The 20,331-nt window shown below is 40.7% G+C and overlaps 6 protein-coding genes across 6 annotated transcripts; 1 reads left to right on the forward strand and 5 right to left on the reverse strand.

Annotated features, from left to right (window-relative positions):
- Positions 1-10: 10 nt before the first annotated feature.
- On the reverse strand, positions 11-3,286 carry KL928_004144 (uncharacterized protein; the record flags this gene model as incomplete). Its single annotated transcript, XM_043204810.1, has 1 exon — positions 11-3,286. The coding sequence occupies one exon, from the start codon at positions 3,284-3,286 to the stop codon at positions 11-13; it is 3,276 nt and encodes a 1,091-aa protein (XP_043058838.1).
- A 452-nt stretch (positions 3,287-3,738) lies between these two features.
- KL928_004145 (uncharacterized protein) lies at positions 3,739-5,370 on the reverse strand (the record flags this gene model as incomplete). The annotated part of the gene is made up of 1 exon (XM_043204811.1): positions 3,739-5,370. One exon carries the CDS (start codon positions 5,368-5,370, stop codon positions 3,739-3,741), a length of 1,632 nt encoding a protein of 543 aa, XP_043058839.1.
- Positions 5,371-7,896: 2,526 nt separating this feature from the next.
- KL928_004146 (uncharacterized protein) lies at positions 7,897-10,596 on the reverse strand (the record flags this gene model as incomplete). The annotated part of the gene is made up of 1 exon (XM_043204812.1): positions 7,897-10,596. The coding sequence occupies one exon, from the start codon at positions 10,594-10,596 to the stop codon at positions 7,897-7,899; it is 2,700 nt and encodes an 899-aa protein (XP_043058840.1).
- A 318-nt stretch (positions 10,597-10,914) lies between these two features.
- Positions 10,915-14,139, reverse strand: KL928_004147 (uncharacterized protein; the record flags this gene model as incomplete). Its single annotated transcript, XM_043204813.1, has 1 exon — positions 10,915-14,139. The coding sequence occupies one exon, from the start codon at positions 14,137-14,139 to the stop codon at positions 10,915-10,917; it is 3,225 nt and encodes a 1,074-aa protein (XP_043058841.1).
- A 692-nt stretch (positions 14,140-14,831) lies between these two features.
- KL928_004148 (uncharacterized protein) lies at positions 14,832-16,571 on the reverse strand (the record flags this gene model as incomplete). The annotated part of the gene is made up of 1 exon (XM_043204814.1): positions 14,832-16,571. One exon carries the CDS (start codon positions 16,569-16,571, stop codon positions 14,832-14,834), a length of 1,740 nt encoding a protein of 579 aa, XP_043058842.1.
- A 1,662-nt stretch (positions 16,572-18,233) lies between these two features.
- KL928_004149 (uncharacterized protein) lies at positions 18,234-20,303 on the forward strand (the record flags this gene model as incomplete). Its single annotated transcript, XM_043204815.1, has 1 exon — positions 18,234-20,303. The coding sequence occupies one exon, from the start codon at positions 18,234-18,236 to the stop codon at positions 20,301-20,303; it is 2,070 nt and encodes a 689-aa protein (XP_043058843.1).
- Positions 20,304-20,331: the final 28 nt, after the last annotated feature.

Consider the following 20,331-nt stretch of genomic DNA (forward strand, 5'->3'; position numbering starts at 1 on the left):
AAAATTAACATTATGTAGCCGCTTGTCTACACTTGTTGTAAAGAATATGTTTCTCCAACAGGTCATTTCGCTTGAACGCAGTGCCACATCTGAGGCAGCTGAATGGTCGCAAATTATTGTTCTGATGAACAATCAAGTGCCTGTTTAAATGATATTTTCGTTTGAACTTCTTTTGACAAAAATTGCACTCGAATTTCCTTTCATTGGCCTTTGCAGAAACATGATTATCGTTATCACTCTCTTCTGAAACGTCGTTTTGAAGGGCAAGCTTGTCTTTTCCTATATTCACTTCTCCTATGTCTGGGTTGCTCGAATTTGGTAGCAAAGATAGCGAGCTTAAGTCGTGATTGCTCTTTGCTTGCGTCGGATCTATTGTTTTGGTACATCTGATTGATTGTGTTCTCACAGTTGTTTCTTTCGATTCTCCAACCCTCTGACGTTTGCAAATAATTGTCTTACACCGGCTAGCATGTTTCTTATAATTGTCAGATCTTTTGAACGATTTACCGCATTCGCAAACATAGGGTCTTAAATTGAAATGGATTACCAAATGTCTTCTCAGATTGCCCCTTTTGGTAAACAACTGGAAGCACTTGGAGCATTTGTAAGTGTTGTTGGGCATCAGTTCGCAGCGTGCAAACTCTTGGCTCACTTGCTGCTTAATTGACAATCTGATTGGATCACTACTATCAATTCTTGGGTTTGTGAAGATTGAATCATCGTCTGATTCCTCATCAGCTATATCATCCCCCAGTACTTTTTTTTCGCTGTCTTCCGTCTTGGGCTCCATTTGCTCGTTTGGGTCATCGTTCGTTGCATCACTATCTGCGAGTGAGTTCAACATAGCTGGATTTGAGCTTTGAATCGACGAATACGGCCTTTTGGGATTCAGCGTGTGTCCTACTCTGTAGCTGGACTCAGTTGTTGACAAATCTCCAGATTGTAGGGCCGGCTCATTTGCTGTCGCAGGTGGGGTTTGTAAGGACGCGCTATCAAGGAGGCTTCCCCGAGCAGGTTTGAAAACTTTGGACTTACGACGATATATGTCTCCCTCAAAGGCATTGGAGTCAATGTCATGTTTCTCCTCGTACTCATCAGACTGGTTGTCCATATTATCGGAGATGGAAGAAAGCGAGTCAGATCTGCATTGACTCACTGGGCTCTGGTACCTATCGGACTCGTAGAATTCTGCCAGTTTGATGCTCCTGCCCATTTCTTTCAGCTTTTTGAGTTTTTCTTTCTTGGCATATTCAATACTCTTGACTCTTTCGATCTCCTCGGCATCAAGTCGATTTGGATCATTTCGTAACCTATAACCAGTACCACCAGCTTTTCCTGAGGTCAGGCAACGTTTTTCGTGATTTTTCAAGTTGTCCGATCTTCTGAATCCACGCTTGCAGTTAGAACACACATGAGGCCTATAATTGGTATGAGTCAACGAGTGTCTTCTCAAGTGTTCCTTTCTTTTGAAGGCCCTAGAGCAAAATTCACACTCAAATGGTTTGTCAGGGTCCTTAGGATTGATTGAGGGTTTAATGTTTTTCGACGATATAACAGTATTGATTAGTTTGCTTCTTCTCTTCTCTTCTTCTTCACTGTCTTCAGTGACTTCCTCTTCGGAATCGGGCTTTTTATGATTCCGGGCAGCGCGCAGTCTTCTCGATCTTATCTGACGAGAGTTATTTTGGTCACGGTTTTCTTCACTTTCACTATCCGAAAAGTCAGAAGAAACGTAAAATCCGTTGTCAGCGCGCTGTCCGTCAGAATCATAATCAGATATCTCATTGATGTCTGCATCTTCCAATTTTAACTTCGAGTCTACCGGCCGCTTGAGTGGAGTGAAATCCAGCAGGTTGAAATTGTAGTATTCGTATTCACAGCGAAGATTGGCCGGAACATTCCTTGGTTTGTGAAAAGTGTTACCAAATGAATATAATTTAATGACCATACTGGAAATTTGAATGTCTCCAGAATCAAAGAAGCTAAAGTCAAAGCCGTAAAAGTTTGGAATCGAAGCCAGCTCAATATCGGCTGTTTCAACTTGCGGCATTACCATGCTGACTGTGTCGAGTTTTGCCATTGATAAGACGCCCTCCAGTTGGGAGTGAATTTGAAATTTAACAGAATTCAAGTCAATGCTCAAGGTCCGTTTATAACAGTTCACTTCGGTGTTACTTTGTTGACTTTGACTCAAAAATATCAGATCTTTGCAAGTTTCGTAGTCATTATTGTGAATAATTATGCTGGCCAAGTTTGGAGGAAGCTCCCAAAAAGAATTCCACTTTATTTGGCAATTGATGAGTATCAAAGACGATACTTTAGATAGGTTTTTCAGAGTGTTTAGCTGTCTCGAATCAATATTGCAGTCTAGCAAAATCAGCTCCCGTAGCCGATACAAGCTTGAGAAGTCGCAGTTTTCAAACTCACAATGTGAAAAATTTAGATACTGTACTTCTGAGCTCGTTGAGTCGACAGTTATTCGCAGGTACGAGAGACTGAATAGAGAGTTAACAGTGACCGCCTCCACTGAATCCAAACTAGCTAAAAGCTGATTAAAATCGAATGTTTTAGTGTCTTCGTCAGTCATAGTGAGGTTCAATTTTTTGATGTTGCGCATACCGAGTTCATTCAAGAATTCGATACTGCTCGAGTTATTGAGCAGCAAATCAAACTCTGTCTGTCCATTATTTGGGCATAGAATATTGCCCTCTTGTAAAACTTCATCCAATCTAAGATCTTTGTAAACCAGTTTTCGAACCTGGGTGCAAATCTTTAGTATCTTGTGAATGTCCGTAAAAGATATCAATGGTCCAGCGATTTCAAGTTTCAGCACGGATGATAGATCATGATTTTCAACTAGTTCAAAGTTTGTATCACTATCAATCACAAGAGTTGATACCTTGTGCCAAACGTGCGAAAACTGTCTAACTTTCGAGAAATCTATTTTCAGCCTCTTCCAACAGCTAAGATTCACAATATCATCAAATTCTGAGATGTAAACCTCTTCAAATCTAAAGCTTTCATATCTTCTATCCTTTAATAAAAAATGCTTTAAGATCCTGAACGCATCAGAACGAAGATCAATTTCACTATCTTCAGTATCACGGTGATCGACAAGCCGTATTTCACTTATATTTTCTAAAGACTTCTTCATGGAATAGATCATTGACTCTTCATATGGCCCTCGTAGCAAAGAGAATAGCACCTGAATGCTAAGAGGTAGAAGCTCCATAATCTTGCTAGCTATAGAAATTGGTTCGTCTTTATGATTCGTAAAAGCGTACATATGATTTCCACTGTGAATGGTGTGTGTGCTGAGCTTTAAGAGCATCACGATGAGACTTTTCGTTGAAGCCTGATGTGTACCGAACGACGACGATGGAAAACATGTTGATATTTGAATCATTACCAGTCAAAGTTCGAAGTAGTTCAGTTATGTTATTAGATGTTGGTAAAAGTTCTTGGTGATTTATGCTTTTCGCACTTATATCTGTCTCTGCCAATATTAATAATTCTCTCAATTAGGCCTGCTTTGTTTCATATGCCTTTAAAGATCCTTTTTCTCGAGCTTCTCCTTTATTTAATTTTTCCTTTGGGCAGAATTTTATCAATGTTATGTAATCAAACGTATAACCCGACCGACTATACTTATCTATTATACAATATAAAAAGCCAACATATTGCCTGCTGGCTAGCAATACATGGACACGAGAACGATAATATTAACCCAAATGCCATTCATTGAATGATCTTGTTGTTTGATGAACCCGAGTATTTGCCTTTTTCTATCGCTTCGCTAAGTTCATCCTCTTCCGCAACAGTTAACTTCCTTATACCACTTATCAACGGCGGCTCGTTCTGCTCTCCTGACTCCCCTGCATTCTCACCATCATCGTCGTCATCATCGTCGTCTTCTTCTTCTTCTTCATCTTTTTCTTCATCTTCTTCGTCTCCTTCATCTTCTTCGTCTTCACCGCGTTTTACATCTTCCTCGCCCTCATCGTCCTCGTCATCTTCATCTTCAGGATATCCTCCCAATTTCTGAACAATTTTATCGACAATCTCATTCCAGTCCATCATTCCACCCATCCCTATTTCTCCATAGCTGCTGACAACCTTTTCTGTCGGCTTCAAAATTTCTATCCACTTCATATCTTCTTTGATTGTTTTTGCATGTCTTTTGGTGACAGGCGATGTGTACGCGAAGGAGACCATAGCTGGTGCAAGGATAATTGGATATTGGGTATTCCATGCCCTAACAACGTTCGTCAAAAGATTGTCGCATAAACCCATGGCAATCTTGGACATGGTATTAGCGCTCAGAGGAGCTATAATCAAAACATCTGCCCATCGCCTTAGTTCAATATGAAGAACGGGATCTGTCCTGCTATTCCAAACGGACCATTCATCTTTGTCTCTCCATATCTGTACATTGGCTGGAAATTCACCCCTTGATACAAAATGCTCCGCAGCTTTCGTCAGGATTAATTGAATAGATACATTGTCTTTGTAAATTTGTTCGAGTTTGTTGATGATCAGTCGCGTTTTCTTGATTGAAACAGACCCGCAAGCACCGAAAAGGATATGTAATTTGCCATCATCCTGAGGTAATCTCAAGTGCACATCTGTTGAGGTCGTCGGAACAGATGTTGCCGGGTGTGCAATTTCGTTGGGCTTTATCTGAGGCAATGGTGGAACAATATGATGCGGAGCCTCTAAATCATTAGTAGATGCTGAACCAGATCTCGATCGAGCATTAGGATGTTTCATGATATCTTCAACAGAAAAGTGAGCATGCATAGATGTGGTTCGCTGATGTTGTGGAGCTGGCATTGCAAGAATATCATCTTCCTCATGTCTCACTATAGGTGAGTTAGAACGCGGCCCTTCGTGTTTGGCAGAAGTCTTCCTGAGAGACTCCGTTAATCTGGATACATTTAATCCTTGCTCCTGGAATTTAGCAGACCCACCTACTCCTAAAGCCCCATTTCTACCAACTGAAGAGTCGACTGCCGGAGACGCGGTATCAGACGGAGGCAAGGAGTCCACCGAGTCTTGCTGTGAAGAGTTCGACGTCGCTCCAGAAAAAGGTTCGCCTTCTTTGGCAGATGGCCGTACTGATTGATGTGCTTGTGACGGAAAAGCGGGATGCTGAAGAATAGGCGGAGGGGAGGGACATCTCAAATTGGACATTGCAATGACTGCTGGCGAATTATCATCATTCAATCGTTTGGATGTTGGCTTCGACTTCAGTTTCTTCGATGCTGTCACAGCATCTGTGCTCTCATAGGTTGTCGAACTTGTCATCTTCAATTCGTCCTGTGGCAATTTCCCCACTAAATGATTAGAGTTTTCATAATCTTCTGACATATTTTGTGAGCTCTAGGCGCTTGGTGGCAATAATCTATGAATTTCCTCTGCTTATGCGCTATCAACAAGAAGAGAGTGTAATTTATTACCTGTTCGTTTGTGAATGGTTTTCATTCACCAAATGATTGCAATAAGTTACAAGCGGAATCACAGATTATTACCCTATATTTTGTATATGGTGACCTGACTCTTTAGGCGATCAGTATCTTAAATAAGAATTTTCTAAAAAAATTTCCAGAAGAGCATCAGGGAGCGTTCGAATAAATGCGCCGCGCACAGACCCACTCCCCTCTCTGCGGTAAAGCCGGCGTACAAATGGATTAAACGTCCTAAGAAAAATCACATTCCTCCCCAAGTACTAGGCACAAGAATCCCCTCACTGCGAATGATCTCCTTTCTAGTGGCAATACACTCTTTCCAAGACTCGAACGGTTGTAGCCGAAACAACAGCTGTTGCTACCGGATGTATTATTTGGTTGCGGGATTTTTAATTATACTTCCCATTTTGAATGAAAAATAAACTTTGACGTCACGTTCAAGAAATACAACATGTATTTACTGTGCACAAATTTCCTAAACTGATTTACAGCTACACATCAATCTTCGGGACAAAACTTGAATTGGAGGATATGATTTAATACCAATACTGATACGCTAATCAGCGATTTGTCATAAAGGATGCTGTAAAGGAAGCCAAGAATACAACGTAGCCTTGCATCTATTGCTCAATAAATGATGAAACTTTTATGAGCCTTCAAAACCTGTCTATACCTTTGGACTGGAGAAAAGTGTTCATTTTTTAGGAAGCGGTCACTCTACTTAGGACCTGTTCCCAGGAGAGGAAATATGGGGCAATGATATCTACAGAGCTAGCCTGGTTTGTCAACTTCGATATATCTGTCCTGTAAAACCAAGTCGAAGCAACGTGTGGAAATGATCAAATATTTTCTCTACTCGCCGTGACTGTACGTTATCTATTTAGACTCGTTTGGCATGGTGCCGGGATACTTGTCATCTCTTTTCATATCTCGAGATGTGCCATCCAGAATACTATTTTGTGGCCAATTTAGATTGACATTAGCTTTATTAGCTAGGTTATGGTTAACGGGCAAAATAATTTCCGGGCAGATTTATCAACAGGCACGCTAGTAAGCACATTGTAGGCCGTTTGGTTTATGATATCAGTTCATTTGCCACTACAAATGCATAGCATCGTTTGGGCCAATCGCTCTTTGGCGAAAACAGATCCAGAACTACTCTCTTTTTCCTCCAAGCTACGAGGGAGACTCGACATGAAGCAACTTCAATATATAGTCTCGAAATTTCAGGCATCGCTTCAGGTCTTGGCTAGTCATCAGTCTTGGTACTTTTGGTGAGAGATTAAATCCCGATAATCGAGTACAACTCGCAAAAAACCTTAATGCAGCGTGTGATCATCATGGATAGTAGATAAAGCCTATATGATGTCGATGTGCACTTTCTTACGGGGTACAGGCTTTTATTCAATAATAAATGAAGCAACCCAAACTTTTTAGTGCTCTACTTCATGTGAAACCCATGTGAATTAAATCTTAATGCTCGTAAACCCCGTGATTGCCAGTTTTCAAAAATGAGCCATCAAAACATCCCATGTTCTTTAGGATACATTGTCACAACATTGATGGTCAGCAGCAATTCATTGTTCCTGTGTCCCCAATTGTAGCAGTAGTCAAATTCACAGCCACGTGAGAACTATATTGAAGATTAGTATTATTCAAGGTGTAGACATCATCAATGTTTTAGCTGCAAGCATTCATTCCTCCACAATTTTCCAATTGCAAGTAGATTATCAGGTCCATCGTAAAATCATCACTTATCTCCGAGTTTCAAAACGCAGCAATTTTATATAGGCGAGATTTGGTAGCTTACTATTGTATCACAAACCTTCCCCTCTTTTTGAATCGGTTGCCCGAAAAGCACCATCCATCAATATCGTAATCTTCACCACCGACAAGTCTTTGAAAAAAAGACTTTTCTGTTGAATAAAAAGCGTCCTTGGTTTTCCCGCTGAAAAATGTCATTCACGATCCGGCAGCCTCTCATCTTCTTCATTGCGAAATCTGCTGCAGTCAGCTTGTATTTGCTCTCTATTAATGTTGGCAATACACATATCCATGATCGCGTCATTATCTGTTCTTCATATGTAGTAGAATTCTAGTATAATTTTAGGAGGAGTTTTGAGGCTCGTCGCACATTTCTAAACTCATGGGGCCTACCGGGGTCAAAGTGGATCTCGATGCAGACAAACCTTTCCATTTCAGCAGACCGTGACTAGTATCGTTGATTCAACCGCTTTCAAATCATCATACTAGTAATGCACATATGGTGCTTAGGTGATCCCATTTGCTGTACAGCTTGAGTATCGTTGACTAGAAACAAACATTTGCTTGCTTTGAAATACGAAAAACTCTCATCACAATGATTGAATCTCGATCCAATGTTCTGTATCTTATTGATGCTAGTATGGTACAGATTCAAGCGAATCTTTCAAAAGAATACCTGGTATGATCTATTACTGAGCTCAACATCGTCTACATTTTGACCGTAGATGTTTCCAATTGGGTCTCCCGTATTAGTAGCGGTTTTCTGAGCATCATCATCAGTAATTCCATTCCAGGGCAATCCGTAAAGTTCCTGGCCTGCATCAACCCGGGACCAATTCAGGTTGACGTCTGAGCTGAATAAGTTGTTAATATATGTGTCGAGACTTTCTTGACTTTGAAAGAATGGTAAGTTTCTTTCGGTGGCTCCCAAAGTCAGATTGGTATCAATCATCTCTCTGGTCTTCTTTGCGATACTTGTTATGTTGACTTTAAAATTCTCCTGTGACTTTTTGCTTTTTTCCTGTTCAATATACAATTTGTTAGTCGAGTCAATGACGAAACAAAGCATCAAAGTGAGCTTGAAGCAGCAGAAGAAACCATAATCTGTACTGAGCTCGTCAAGGTCCGAAACGCTTTGATAGAATTCACAAAGACATTTCACAAGCTGTTTTGGATGTTTAAATTTTGCCATGATATCGTTGATCAATGAATCTTCGTGCATTGTATCTGTCAGGCTCAACTCAAGAGCATTATAGTCAATGCTGTCAAATCTAATCAGATCAGACGCGTCAATGTTCTGGTCAGACTGGGTGCTATTGCTGAAAATCGAGGCGGCAAAGGTCAACGAAGTACGCAGCAGGAGGGCGGTCATTTGAGGCTTGAAGTAAACCACGTATTTGGGTTTTGAAATTTCCGATTCACCTCGTAATATCTTGTTCATGAGAACAGACGACAAAAGCGCACACTTAAGTGAGATGGTGAGTAATCTTTGATTCAACAATTCCAACAATTTGATTTCATTATAGTGTAGATCCCGTCCTTGCAGCTCCTGCTTGAGCAGTTTTTGATTTGATATAACCAGTCTCAGATTTGTGCATAGACCTTGCACGAGCTCCAAGATATAAAATTTGGTATTCACTTTCCAGGCCACAATGTCCGAATCCTCGGTTGGAACCATGATCAAGTCTAAAAAGGAGCCAATTGATTTGCCAAATTCAATTATTTTCGTTATCGTTAGTACCATATCATTCAGAGATGCGGGTCGGTTCGAATTGAAGACCAAAGAAGCTTCTCGATACAACTCAGTAAGATCACGAGTAATCTTGTCCCTCTCCGGCATGAAATAGTTTTGGTGCTCATCCTGTGCATCCCTATTATCAGCAAAGTCGTCATTCACTAAAAGCGGAGTTCCAACAGACAATGAGCCAAAAGCATCAAGAAACTTCAATTGCGCCCAAATTTTGCACCATATGTTCGGTGATTGTGAAAATCCAGTGGCAGATGATGCTTTTCCGGTTATTGCGTTGATGGAATCCAAAGACCTGTGCAATCCCATCTGTAAAGCAGTAGACACTGCGGTGTGAATAACAGGGAGCAAGTTTGCACCATCGCCACCATCGCCATCGACTGCACTATATAGAAGAGATATTCTCCGTAAAAGCAGTGCCAGTATGACGTTGATAGTTTGCTTCTTGTCGAACCGCGAAAGATTTAGGGCAGCTTGACAACACTCATCCAATATAGTGAAGGACTCTTTAAGATCGAATATGGGCTTATCTTTCTGTTCACTTAATTCCTTGTAGTCGATGAAAATTACTGAAATTTTAACTATTGCGAAGATCATGGCTAAATTGGAGTACTGATAAGGTTTTTCCGGTTTCACGTAATGCACTTTGCCATGCTCATCACGAACAAACATTGTGTGAAAATGGGACTTTACTTGAATAATGTCAATTAGCTGGTTCATCAAAAAATTGTTTAGATGCTGGTCGAAGTAATCAATCAAATCAAGCATAGCGGTATAATGACACAGTACCTTAGCCTCAATTTCCTGAGCAAATCTCTCTTCGTCTCCCTTCAAACCAAATATTGTAGACTTCGATGGTATTTTGCGGCTATTCTTCCAATGTTTTCTCTCCTGGGTTAACCTGTCGACAAATTGATGTAGAAAAAAGGTCAATTCTTTCTGGTGGGCGATGGAAGTTCTGAAGGAAGCAAATCCAAAAACAAGAAATCGAGATTTCTTCGCATAAATGCAGTTTAGCTTCAATTTTCTTGACTTCATTGAAAAAACAGAACTCGATCCGTCAGTTTCGTTGTCCAGAGCTAGATTGTCGGGGCGCATTTGCTCATTCTTGTTACGTAAGGCTTCCTCAAGGAAATCCACTTTAGTCTTCAGCTCTTCAACATCAATCTGCAAAGAGGGCCCCTCTCTTTGGCTAGTCGTTAGGCTTCTGGGTTCTCTAAGAACCTCGAAGTCTGATGAGCCATTGGATGAACGATTGCTCGAATAACTTGAAAACAAAGGCAATTGCTGGGTTAAAGCTCCGCTCTGGAGCGCGGCTTGTCCTTCAAAGGACGTGCCACGGCCTACATTATTTTTCAAAGGAAGGTGTTTGGCAGGGGAATGACGGTAATGGCATGATTCTGCCAGGTGTGACTTCAAGCAATTGGAACATGGTAATCTCTTATCACACTTGATCTTTTTTTTCTTGCAGTTGATACAAACAAAGGATGGCCTGTTTCGCCTTTTTTGAGATTTCATAGTCGACTCCATTTGGTTTTTGTTTATTAAGATCGTGTCAAGATTTTTTGTCACTGAAGACTCATTAATCTCGGGACTCATGTCCTCGGAACTGGCCATATTTATATGCTTTTCGGACATCTAAATTTCAAGATTCACAAATTGTTACTTAAATGATTAAAGCCGCGTTCATTATTATGTTGCGGATAAAAATTACTAGAGTTTATATTAATGCAAGATTTTTTGGTTACTAACTATCATGATGATCTGCGAAATTTTCTTAACTAGATATCATTAATTAGGCTCAATGAAAAATTAAAAAGTAACGGGATATGTCTATTGTTGGGGCATGGTTTTTTGTTTAAGAAAGACTTGTGATCACGAAAATTACTGGATTACTCATAATTGTACATTATCGTTACATTCGTAAGCTCCCGCTCATTCTAGGATCATATCAATCGAGGATTTTCTGTTCCACTTGCCACATATGTTGGCAATTTTATATGTGGATGGGGAAGTCATCACTTCCTTCTCTAAAAGTAGATCCTCATGATCAGGCTGGGGCCCAAAGTCCCCCTCATATATTGTTGCGCCACTTTTCCTTCTAGATTCCACGACAGTGCATTCGTAACTTCTCAATATCTCTTCCGCAGTTGGTCTATTTGTAGGGTTTGGATCGATCATCCATGTCACCAATTTATCAAGGGCAGAACTACCATCACAAAACCAAGATGGTGCCCAACTAGGGACTCCCAGTCTTCTCAAGTGATTCGCTTTACTCAGTTCTGTAGGTGATGCTGAAATGCCTGTGGTAACTGTTGTATTCGTAAGATTCGATGAATAAGTGTTTGCACTGGAAAAAATGGATCCTTCCAAGTCGGTCAAGTCACTAGACGACAACTTCCCTGCATCTGTTAGGTCGCCAGATCTAAGTTTTTGCCATGATGTCCCGTTGTCTGGTAAAACTATGTTAGCCGCAATTTCGACCATGATGAGACCACATGAGAATATATCGGCTGGTTTCCCATATATGTGTTTCGAAATCACTTCTGGGGCAATATATTCGCGGTCGCCTTCACGGTCAAAATAAGGAGGTATGGGAAGTTTGGAAGCAACACCAAAATCCCCAATTTTAAGAGATCCTTCGAAGGTGATGAATATATTAGCCGGTTTCAAGTCAAGGTGCAATATTCCACATTTATGAATGAATTTCAATCCCATCAATATTTCATTCAATATCTTCCATACTCTCCACTCATCTAGCTTCGAAACCTTTCCGTTCTCTACTAAAAACTTGTCCAGTGATCCGTTTTCGCAGCAGTCGGTCATTATGTATAAAAATGAGTTGTGTTCCCAATAGTTTATGAGGTTCAAAATGTTTTCGTGATTATCACCGGTATCCGGATGATTCTCATCGTCTGCTTCCATTGCTGAAGACCTGAATTTTGCTTGAAGGGTCTTCAATATTTCAACCTCTTCCAATTTGCGCAATCTGGTTTTCGGTCCCCCCAAAGGATTCTTTGTTCTCTTGACCGCATATTTGATACCTTCGTATTGTATTTCGTACACCACAGAAAATTCGCCGGACCCTATCAAACTACAATTTCCAAACTTTGACATCAAATGGTAATCAATTTGGTCTTTCTTTTCCAAAGGTTCATCGAAGGGTAGTGATTGTTTGTGAGATATGTGGTTCGGAAGTGAGAACGTGGATGAGGTATCCAACGTTGAATCAGCATGCGAGTCCGAGTTCTGTGTATTTTGAAAAGTTTGTGTGAATGACGGATCAACAGGGGTTTTGGGACTATGGGCAGTCATGGATGACAATTTTGGAGGACCCATATTGATGCAATCTCCCGTTTTTCCCGAGATGAACATATTATGTGTAGAGCAATTAGAGTATGTAGTTCTCAAGCTTGGATTGTGCTTCGTGGGTGTACTTCCATCTAGGTAGTTGTGTGGTCCTCTTCCCCCATGTTGATTGTGTGTCGCACCCAAACGAGTAGGAGTTGGAGGTAAAGTCTCCAGCGATTCAAATTCAGAAAATCCATCAAAATTCATTTCATCGATATTCTCCAAATCAAGGTCCTCATCCATGAAATCTTGATGCGATGATGCATCAGACAGCTTATGTGGGTTAAATAAAGCTCGTCCTTTATGAAAATTACTGTGAGTTTCAAACTCGCCAAAAGCCTTGGTTGTATTACTCAAGTCTTGCAATGGTCTGCGGCAGCTCTCAGGCAAAGCCTTCCCTATTCCAGTGACTGGTGAATGGGCCTGTGCCTCACTTGTATCTCGAAAAATGCTTGTACTATGATGACTCTCATCATCATATAAATCATCAAATTCGTTGGTGAATCTCAAAATACAGCTTTCCAGATCCGATGTGTTTATTGCTTTCTGACTTCTTGACAACGGGCGCCCACTACCATTAGTACCACCACTACTCCGGGGAGCTCTGGTGATCCCGTCAATTGAGATTGGCGTCATTTTGGACGAGTTTGGGGATATTATCTCCGATGGGCTGCTCCCAGTTCTTGTCGATTTGGCCGCCGACGAAGTCGCTATTGTGTTAGCTGAACAATTCAGTACAGTTGATGCATTGGATGATCCAAATGAGTTGTTAGCTATTGCGCTCTCAAGAGGCCCGTTAACATTGACTGTACTCAGAGGTGGTCTCTTACAAGGTGTTTCAGGCATGGCTTTAAATTTGGTGGCCAAACTAATGGATTTTTTGCTCTGTAATCCAGTAGAAGTAAAAGCTGTTTGTAGCGGTTTCACCGATTTGAAAGATGCCGGTGTCACAAAACCATCGGTGTTTCTTGGAGTGAAGTGTACTTGAAGCGCCTCTGGTTTTTTGGGCTCGTACCCAATCTTAACAGGTTTTGAGGGCGAGTCGGAGGGGAAACCCTTAGTAGCTCCGCAAGCAGCAATTTTCATGTGCAGATTAACAGGAGTGTTTGTATTATCCATCGAGGGTTTATTGTTCGCGTCGCACATGGGAGAGTCAGTTATGTCGTTAGAGTGATTATTAGTGAATATTTTCTTGAAACGGGAAGTGGCGGTCATTTTTTTGACCACTGATGGATTTAAGAATGGAGATGGTGAGTTTGGCGACCAGTGACCTCCTCCCGTAGACCTGACGTTTTCAAACTCTTCAGGTTTGCGTTCACTTGGTGAGTATTTAGGCTCTCTCTGTCGGAGATGTTTGATACCTTGTGCAATCTTCGCATGTCCAGAAGGGCTAGTGACATCACTTCCGAAATCCAGATCACTTATGGATTTGGTGATTTCATGCTCTTTCTGTAATTGTTTTCGAGGACTGGTTTCGATGGATAAATTCAGAACGCCAGCGCTCCTCCGCAAAGCTGCTTTTTTCGTTGCAAATGGAGGTGATGGGTCTTTGAAGCTCTTCAAAAGTGATTCACGGCTGTTTTTGTTAGAAGGGCTGTTAGTTTTGTCGAGTGAAGATTTGAGTCTCTCCGATGGTTGAGGCGTTGAGGAATCGCTCGATGGAGAATATAGTGTCCGTTTTTTGGTATTCAGAGGAAATCCGGTCAAGTTCATCATTGGGGAATTGAGATCGCTTGCATCGTTAAGCTGGAATTGTTTTTGTTGATTGTTGAAAAGCCTTTTGGGACTCAACGGGCTATCCTGTTGCATTCTGAGAGCCTCAAAGATGACTGGTGAAGTGTGACTAGTTGTTTGTGCGTGAGCTTGTTCGGTGTTCGCAATCAATCTGTGTAATTCTTTAGGTTGTCCTTCATACAGAGTTTGACACTACTGAGCAATCTTCAAATGGAAAACAAGCTTGTTTACTTTTTGATTTTAATGCTCCCTTCACAGCAACGCGTGGAATTTTTGTGCGTTGCACGAATTTAAACCAAAAATTTAAAGCGCGTCGCATATAATCATCGATCAAGATAAATACTGAAAATAAATTTGATTGGATTAATTGATTAATGAGGCGAATTCTCATACAATTCATCATATTCGAACCGTACTAACTATATTGTGTGTATCTTACTTGCACCGCACCGGTTTTATGGAGTTCTCGATAAAAATCCATAACGTCTACAAATTCAGACAAGAGTGTGCAACATGAATACAATATTGTTATTATACATACAATACCGTTTCAATTCTTATCATAGTGGATTCTCACCGGTGATCCATACCGATAAACTACAATGAGATGTGACTAAACGCGTTTAGCACTCACAACTTTGGAAGATAGTAGATAAATATCAATACCATTCGCTGGTGACTGGATCGTGTAATCAATCACCTTGAAGGCAATTTTGCTACTTTTAATTCGTTCTCTATTCGATATTGGGACATCTAAGCAACGAAATTTAGCTATCGCTATTGTCAAAACCTTCCGGCATTGCAACGTCAAATGGTAGCGAATCATAAAAAGCCTCTCTTGTAGGGAGTTCGAAACTGTGCCAAATATCAAACCTTTGTGTGTTTGAAGTTTTCTCCTCCGGGCCGTCGACTTTTGTGTTTCCAAAGTACCCCAACATCTTGCAAGCTTGGCGAAATGAGGGGGCATTACTTTCTAGCTCCCATATTGGCTGTTCCCCGTATGCAGACCCAGGCCATCGTAGTTGCTTGAAGATTTTGTTGATGGTCGTTCTTTCTAGCAAAGTGGGACTGTCGGCTATATTGAAGGTATCAGCGGTTTCCCTTTGCGATTGATCTTTCAATTTTTGCTCTCCTAATTCTGTGAGTTGGATGATTGTGCTTGTAGGTAAAATGGTTCTTCCATGATCGTCGATTGTCCTCTGGAAGAAGTATCTTACTAAAGGTTCCCACATTGGCGAATCTTTGAATTGCTTCATTGAGGTCAGTAATATTGCATATAGCTGATTTCTGTTATCATCCGAGTCCATAACATTCGGGTAAGAGTTTTCAAAATACTGCAGGAATGCTATTGCATATGGTAGATTTTGCAGTTCAAACAAAATGTAATTCATGAAAAGCTTGAGGATGTTGAATTTAGGAGTCAGCACAAATGCAGAATTATCACTATTTTGGCTTTGACTGCAAACGTTTCGCATGTAAGTGAGTGCGTCTCTTAACTGGCCGTCTTCCAAAAGTTTAACCTTGATACCTAATGACAGCAAATCATATGCGGTATTGTAGTCAATTCTAGATGCCGGATCAAATATCTCTCTAATTATCGGGAATTGAATGCCAGCTTTTGCGAGATTTCTTTGACACAGTAAGGGAATCTGAAACTTGTAGAATTGGCGAAGAAAATGTAAGATTTCATGGACATCTTTCAATCCTCCACATATAATATTCCAGGTATACTTGTTTGGAGTTATACCTTGCTGTTTCATCATCTTCAAAATCGTTACGCATCTTCTGACTCTATGTTTCGCACGAGACCGCAGGATGGTGTCGAGAAAAATGTTGTAAGTTTGGATGTCGGGCTTTAAATCATAAACTGTGGTCAGAGAGCGAAGTATTTCCGTCATAGTCGTCAAGTCATATTTCCAAGAGAAATGGAGTAAGATCTTGTTGAAAGATGCAAGAGTAAGTTTGTGTCCCGCGGCATTGAGTGCTGACTCAATAGCCTGGTCTATTCGGTTTTGGGATAAATGAGTATTCAAGTTATTGTAAGATACTAGCTTTTGAATAAATTCATTCCATTCTATCGCTGAGGCTGTACCTCCCGGCATCGACGGCAATTTTGAACTGTTTTTGCCGGCCCCGGACAGATTCTGTAAAGAGTATGGGACCTCCTGTGTCGCCCTCAAATTGAGATTAGAAAAATGGGACCAAATTGCAGATTCGTTTAAAGGCTTTTCGTCTCTTGACAGATGCAATACTGGCGGAATTGTTCCTATCTCGTCATAGCTTCTTCTTATTCGGGCAGCTTTGACGGCTTTCTTCTCAATCATCCTCATTGTGGTGTTGTATAAAAGCTTGAGATCATTTCTTAAATTAAGGTATTGAGAAGTTTCCAGTGCGCCCAGTGCATCATTAGTAGTGAAATACCCGTAAGATCTTCCTTCAACAAGCTTCTTGATTTTCTTTACTGATACAGCTTTTGATGTGAACGGGAAAGGTCTGAAGGGTACCATTTGTCAATCTTAGATCAAGGTCGACTCTCAAGCCGATTTGTTCAGTATATATCAAAAAAAAACCGTGTGCATAAAATGACGTCGATCGACGGGGTTGGTTTTACGTTTTATGTAATTGCTTAGTTCCACTAGAACTATAATCGAGAACAATGAATACACTTTGTTTTCGAAAATGACTTAGAGCTGCTATTTGAATAAAATCATTCAACTTCGAGCAAGCGCTTCATGGACTATCATACCTATTGAATTTCAAAGCCAAAAATTGCAAGAAATGTGAGACGGAGGTGTCAACAAGGTAGTAAGAACATATTTATGCCACCTCGGTAAACCTCTCTGTAAACAAGTTCCATAGGAAACATAATAACCACTTTGAAAACTCTCCGTTGAAATTACACAAAGTCATGAGAGCTGGTGCATATCCAGGCCAGTGAAATTGCCAATTTCCGATCACGTCTGTTGAGGGTCCCTTCAAAGGCCAGTTTTCTCGAATTCATCAGCCAAGGGCACTAATTCAGTGAACGGTTTGCGTTAGCTCTCAGCTTTTTTAATGCGTTGTACGACTTTGTTATGCTTCTTTAAAATCAAGGCTGATAGTTTGGGTCAGCTCCAATGGTTGCTTACTCAGTTTTGATCTTCCAGCCAACACGTTATATGATGGCAAGCCTATTGATGTCTTTATCCTGTTAGGAGGATTGGATGGCCAATATAGTCACGGAGAATAATTGCTAGCTATGATCAATTGCACTGGACAAGGCCACTATCTCTGAATGTGAACTAACAAAAATATAGGCACCTACACTTTTTTGATCTTCGTAGTTGTCAAAAGCTCACTTGCAATAAGTACAATGAATTATACTTATTGTCACTTGTGCTTATGTATGGCTTTAACAAACTACTACTGGCTGTTATTTGCTGGGATGAAGTCACTACCCACAAGTCTACATACTCTAAAAAAAAGATTGGGAGAGTGGTTGAAAACCTCAATAAGGGTACTAATTTTTCACTCAAGCTAGATCCGTGACTTGCTCGGTTTCAACGAGCCACAACTGCAACTATTCTTGCTACAGTATAAGGCTGTCGAATCGGCTTGGATCCTTTGATTACCTGTAGACTGTTGGGTTGATGTCGAGTTCTTCCAGTTAGACAAGTCTCTCTTACACTTCAAGGTTCAGATAAGAATTTGGAAAGAAGGTTTTCCGTCGTCTGAAAACCCAATCATTCATGCAACTGAGAGTGTCTTGCCCCTTGAAGCTTTTCGGTTGGTATTACGACGCCAGTACACTACGCACTAATTGCTGCCCCCACTGTTAACTAAAACTGTATAGAATAATATATTTTAGTAGTGAATATGACACCACTTATAATACTGAGATATTATCTAGGATTTTAGCTGGATTGCAAAAAGCACTGATTACCGAAAGCTCTGCTGAATAGAAGTGGGTGTCCAATAATCAAATGCCGGAAAAATATAATCTAGTCGAATGGTAAAACCAGCATTATGGATTTGAAACACCCTTAATTAATATTAAATCATATATTTGATTCACATATTTTTTTCCAGCTAGGCAACGCGTAAAAAGTCAGCTATCTTTTTCATCATCTCAAAAAGAATTTGTGAGTTTAGGGATGGAGCTTTCTTCCTCTCCTCCTATATCTCAGTCAATGTTTAGATTTCGAGTTGGGCCTGTGAAAGGCACCGATATAAATTCGGCTGAGACCCTAGTGGAAGTTATTTGCGCAATAACTAGCGTCAATGCGGGATTAGGTTTTTTCAAAGTAGAGAGCTCATCGGATTTGATATTGGGGGCAGCTCTGATAAAAGACTTTGATTGCTTCAAGGTAAGGAACGGTTATTCTTCCGCATTCGTGGTTATTCATTCGTCAAATCAATTTTTAGCCTCAAGGCCGGTCTTTGGTATTTTGTCCCCAGGAACTCAGCATAATATTTGGACACTATATAAATTGGCAGATGGTGCTCGCATAGGTGAGAGCATGATAAAGATGCGTGGTGGCAATCCTTTGGTATCAGAGGCCCCATCATCATCTTATGATTTCCCCAGAATCAAAAAGAGCGGTTTGGCAATCAAGAGTTCCAGTTGTCGCCTCTCTTTACGCATGAGTCCTCCGAACATCAAACTATCAGCAAGTTTTAGTTCCCCTTCAAAACTTTCCCAAATTGATCCCCATGCGTTCCTGGCAGAAAGGTATTATTCAACCCTTTACCAGCGCACAATTCCCCTACAATTTTTTGCCAAAACTGCCCTTCCAAGAGTCCATGTGCTATCCCACTCAAATATTCATTTAGCTCGCGAGACGATCTCTTCGTTTATTATTCGTTCAATGACGAGCTTCAATCAGCGGTTTGAGTTTTCCCGATCATCATGTACATCCTCATTGAACCTACTAAACGATGATGAACTCAGCTATCGTGTTGACTTTTTTCGTAATTCCAGCGGCGATTCTGATGAACAATTTCGAGCGTCATTGGAAGATCTCAAACTAAGAGAGGCCAAACTACAAGTAATCCTTAACTTGGAACTGCTAAGGCTGCTGGATGGCGGAAAGTACCATCAAAAGCCAACAATCAGGAAATTGGGCGTTGTATATACAAAACGATCTTTGGTGGGTCGCAAAAAAAGACTGATACCGACGTTAATTGGAACCGCGATCCCTGTTCACGCAAGATTTACGACGGACCTAAGAAAATTTCAAGATGACTCAAGCAATGAACTTACTTCGGATCTCCTAATGACAAACATCAACGCTTTGATGGATAAATTATGCGTTCACGATGCGATAATTGGACTATCATCGATTGAGGATGATTCAACCTATAGGTTCTTAGTGAATTCTGTTGCTCCATTTTTTCAAAAGTCACATCCAAAGCTAGTCAGAGAGCTACTAAATAAATCCAAAGGACCTTCAGTCTCTAAGAAATCAAGATACTCTCATGAAGGGCATTTGAAGACCATTCACTCTCCACCGCCGAAACCCAAAAGCGCCAATCGTTCGGACACATCAATTCTTGGTAACTCATTAGAGTTTTCCGATTTGAAGCTAAAACGTAAAGCATCCAATTTAGGAATGACGCAAAACCTATCAAAGAAGACATTTGATATGATCAAAAGTACTTCAATCACTCAACAATTGTCCACTTCGCAAACTGGAATTGAATCACAGCCTCTGTTGCAAACTGCATCAAATTCAAGTAAGACGCGCATCAGCAGAATATCCACATTCGAGAAGTCTGCAATTTTCAGTCATAGAAAACGACACATACCTTCAAAACATTATGACAATACGGAAGTGCAAACTAACTCGTATACAGAGGTGGAAGCCACACCTGTGAAAAAACCACATGCTTCCCTGGAAGTTTATGCATCTCCCTGTGACCTCAAGACAACTATGAATGATATCTCTCCAATACACACTAACAAGATTTCCGATACTTACGTCAGTGGTACCCCCCTGAAAATTAATGCACAGGAAAACGAAAACATCATACAAACTATTGAAAATCTGTCCACAGCTTCACCCTCGAAATGCGCTGAAACATCAAGGGGCATCTTTGCAAACGAAATACGTGACAGCTTTGCACCATGTCTATTGCCCGAATTAGGCCCTCCTCTGCCTCACTCATTAACAAAACACAAATCTAGCTTGCAACGCCAATCAGAAATCTCAAGTGCCAACGAGCACTGTACTACTAAAAGAAAGTTGACCTTCAGCTGAGCTCGGTAATTCTGTGCCAAAAGGTATG

This window comes from Ogataea angusta (assembly GCF_019207475.1).
Source record: "Ogataea angusta isolate 61-244 chromosome Unknown 61-244_NODE_8_length_553539_cov_90.782090, whole genome shotgun sequence".
In the NCBI taxonomy this organism is placed as follows: Eukaryota; Fungi; Ascomycota; class Pichiomycetes; order Pichiales; family Pichiaceae; genus Ogataea; species Ogataea angusta.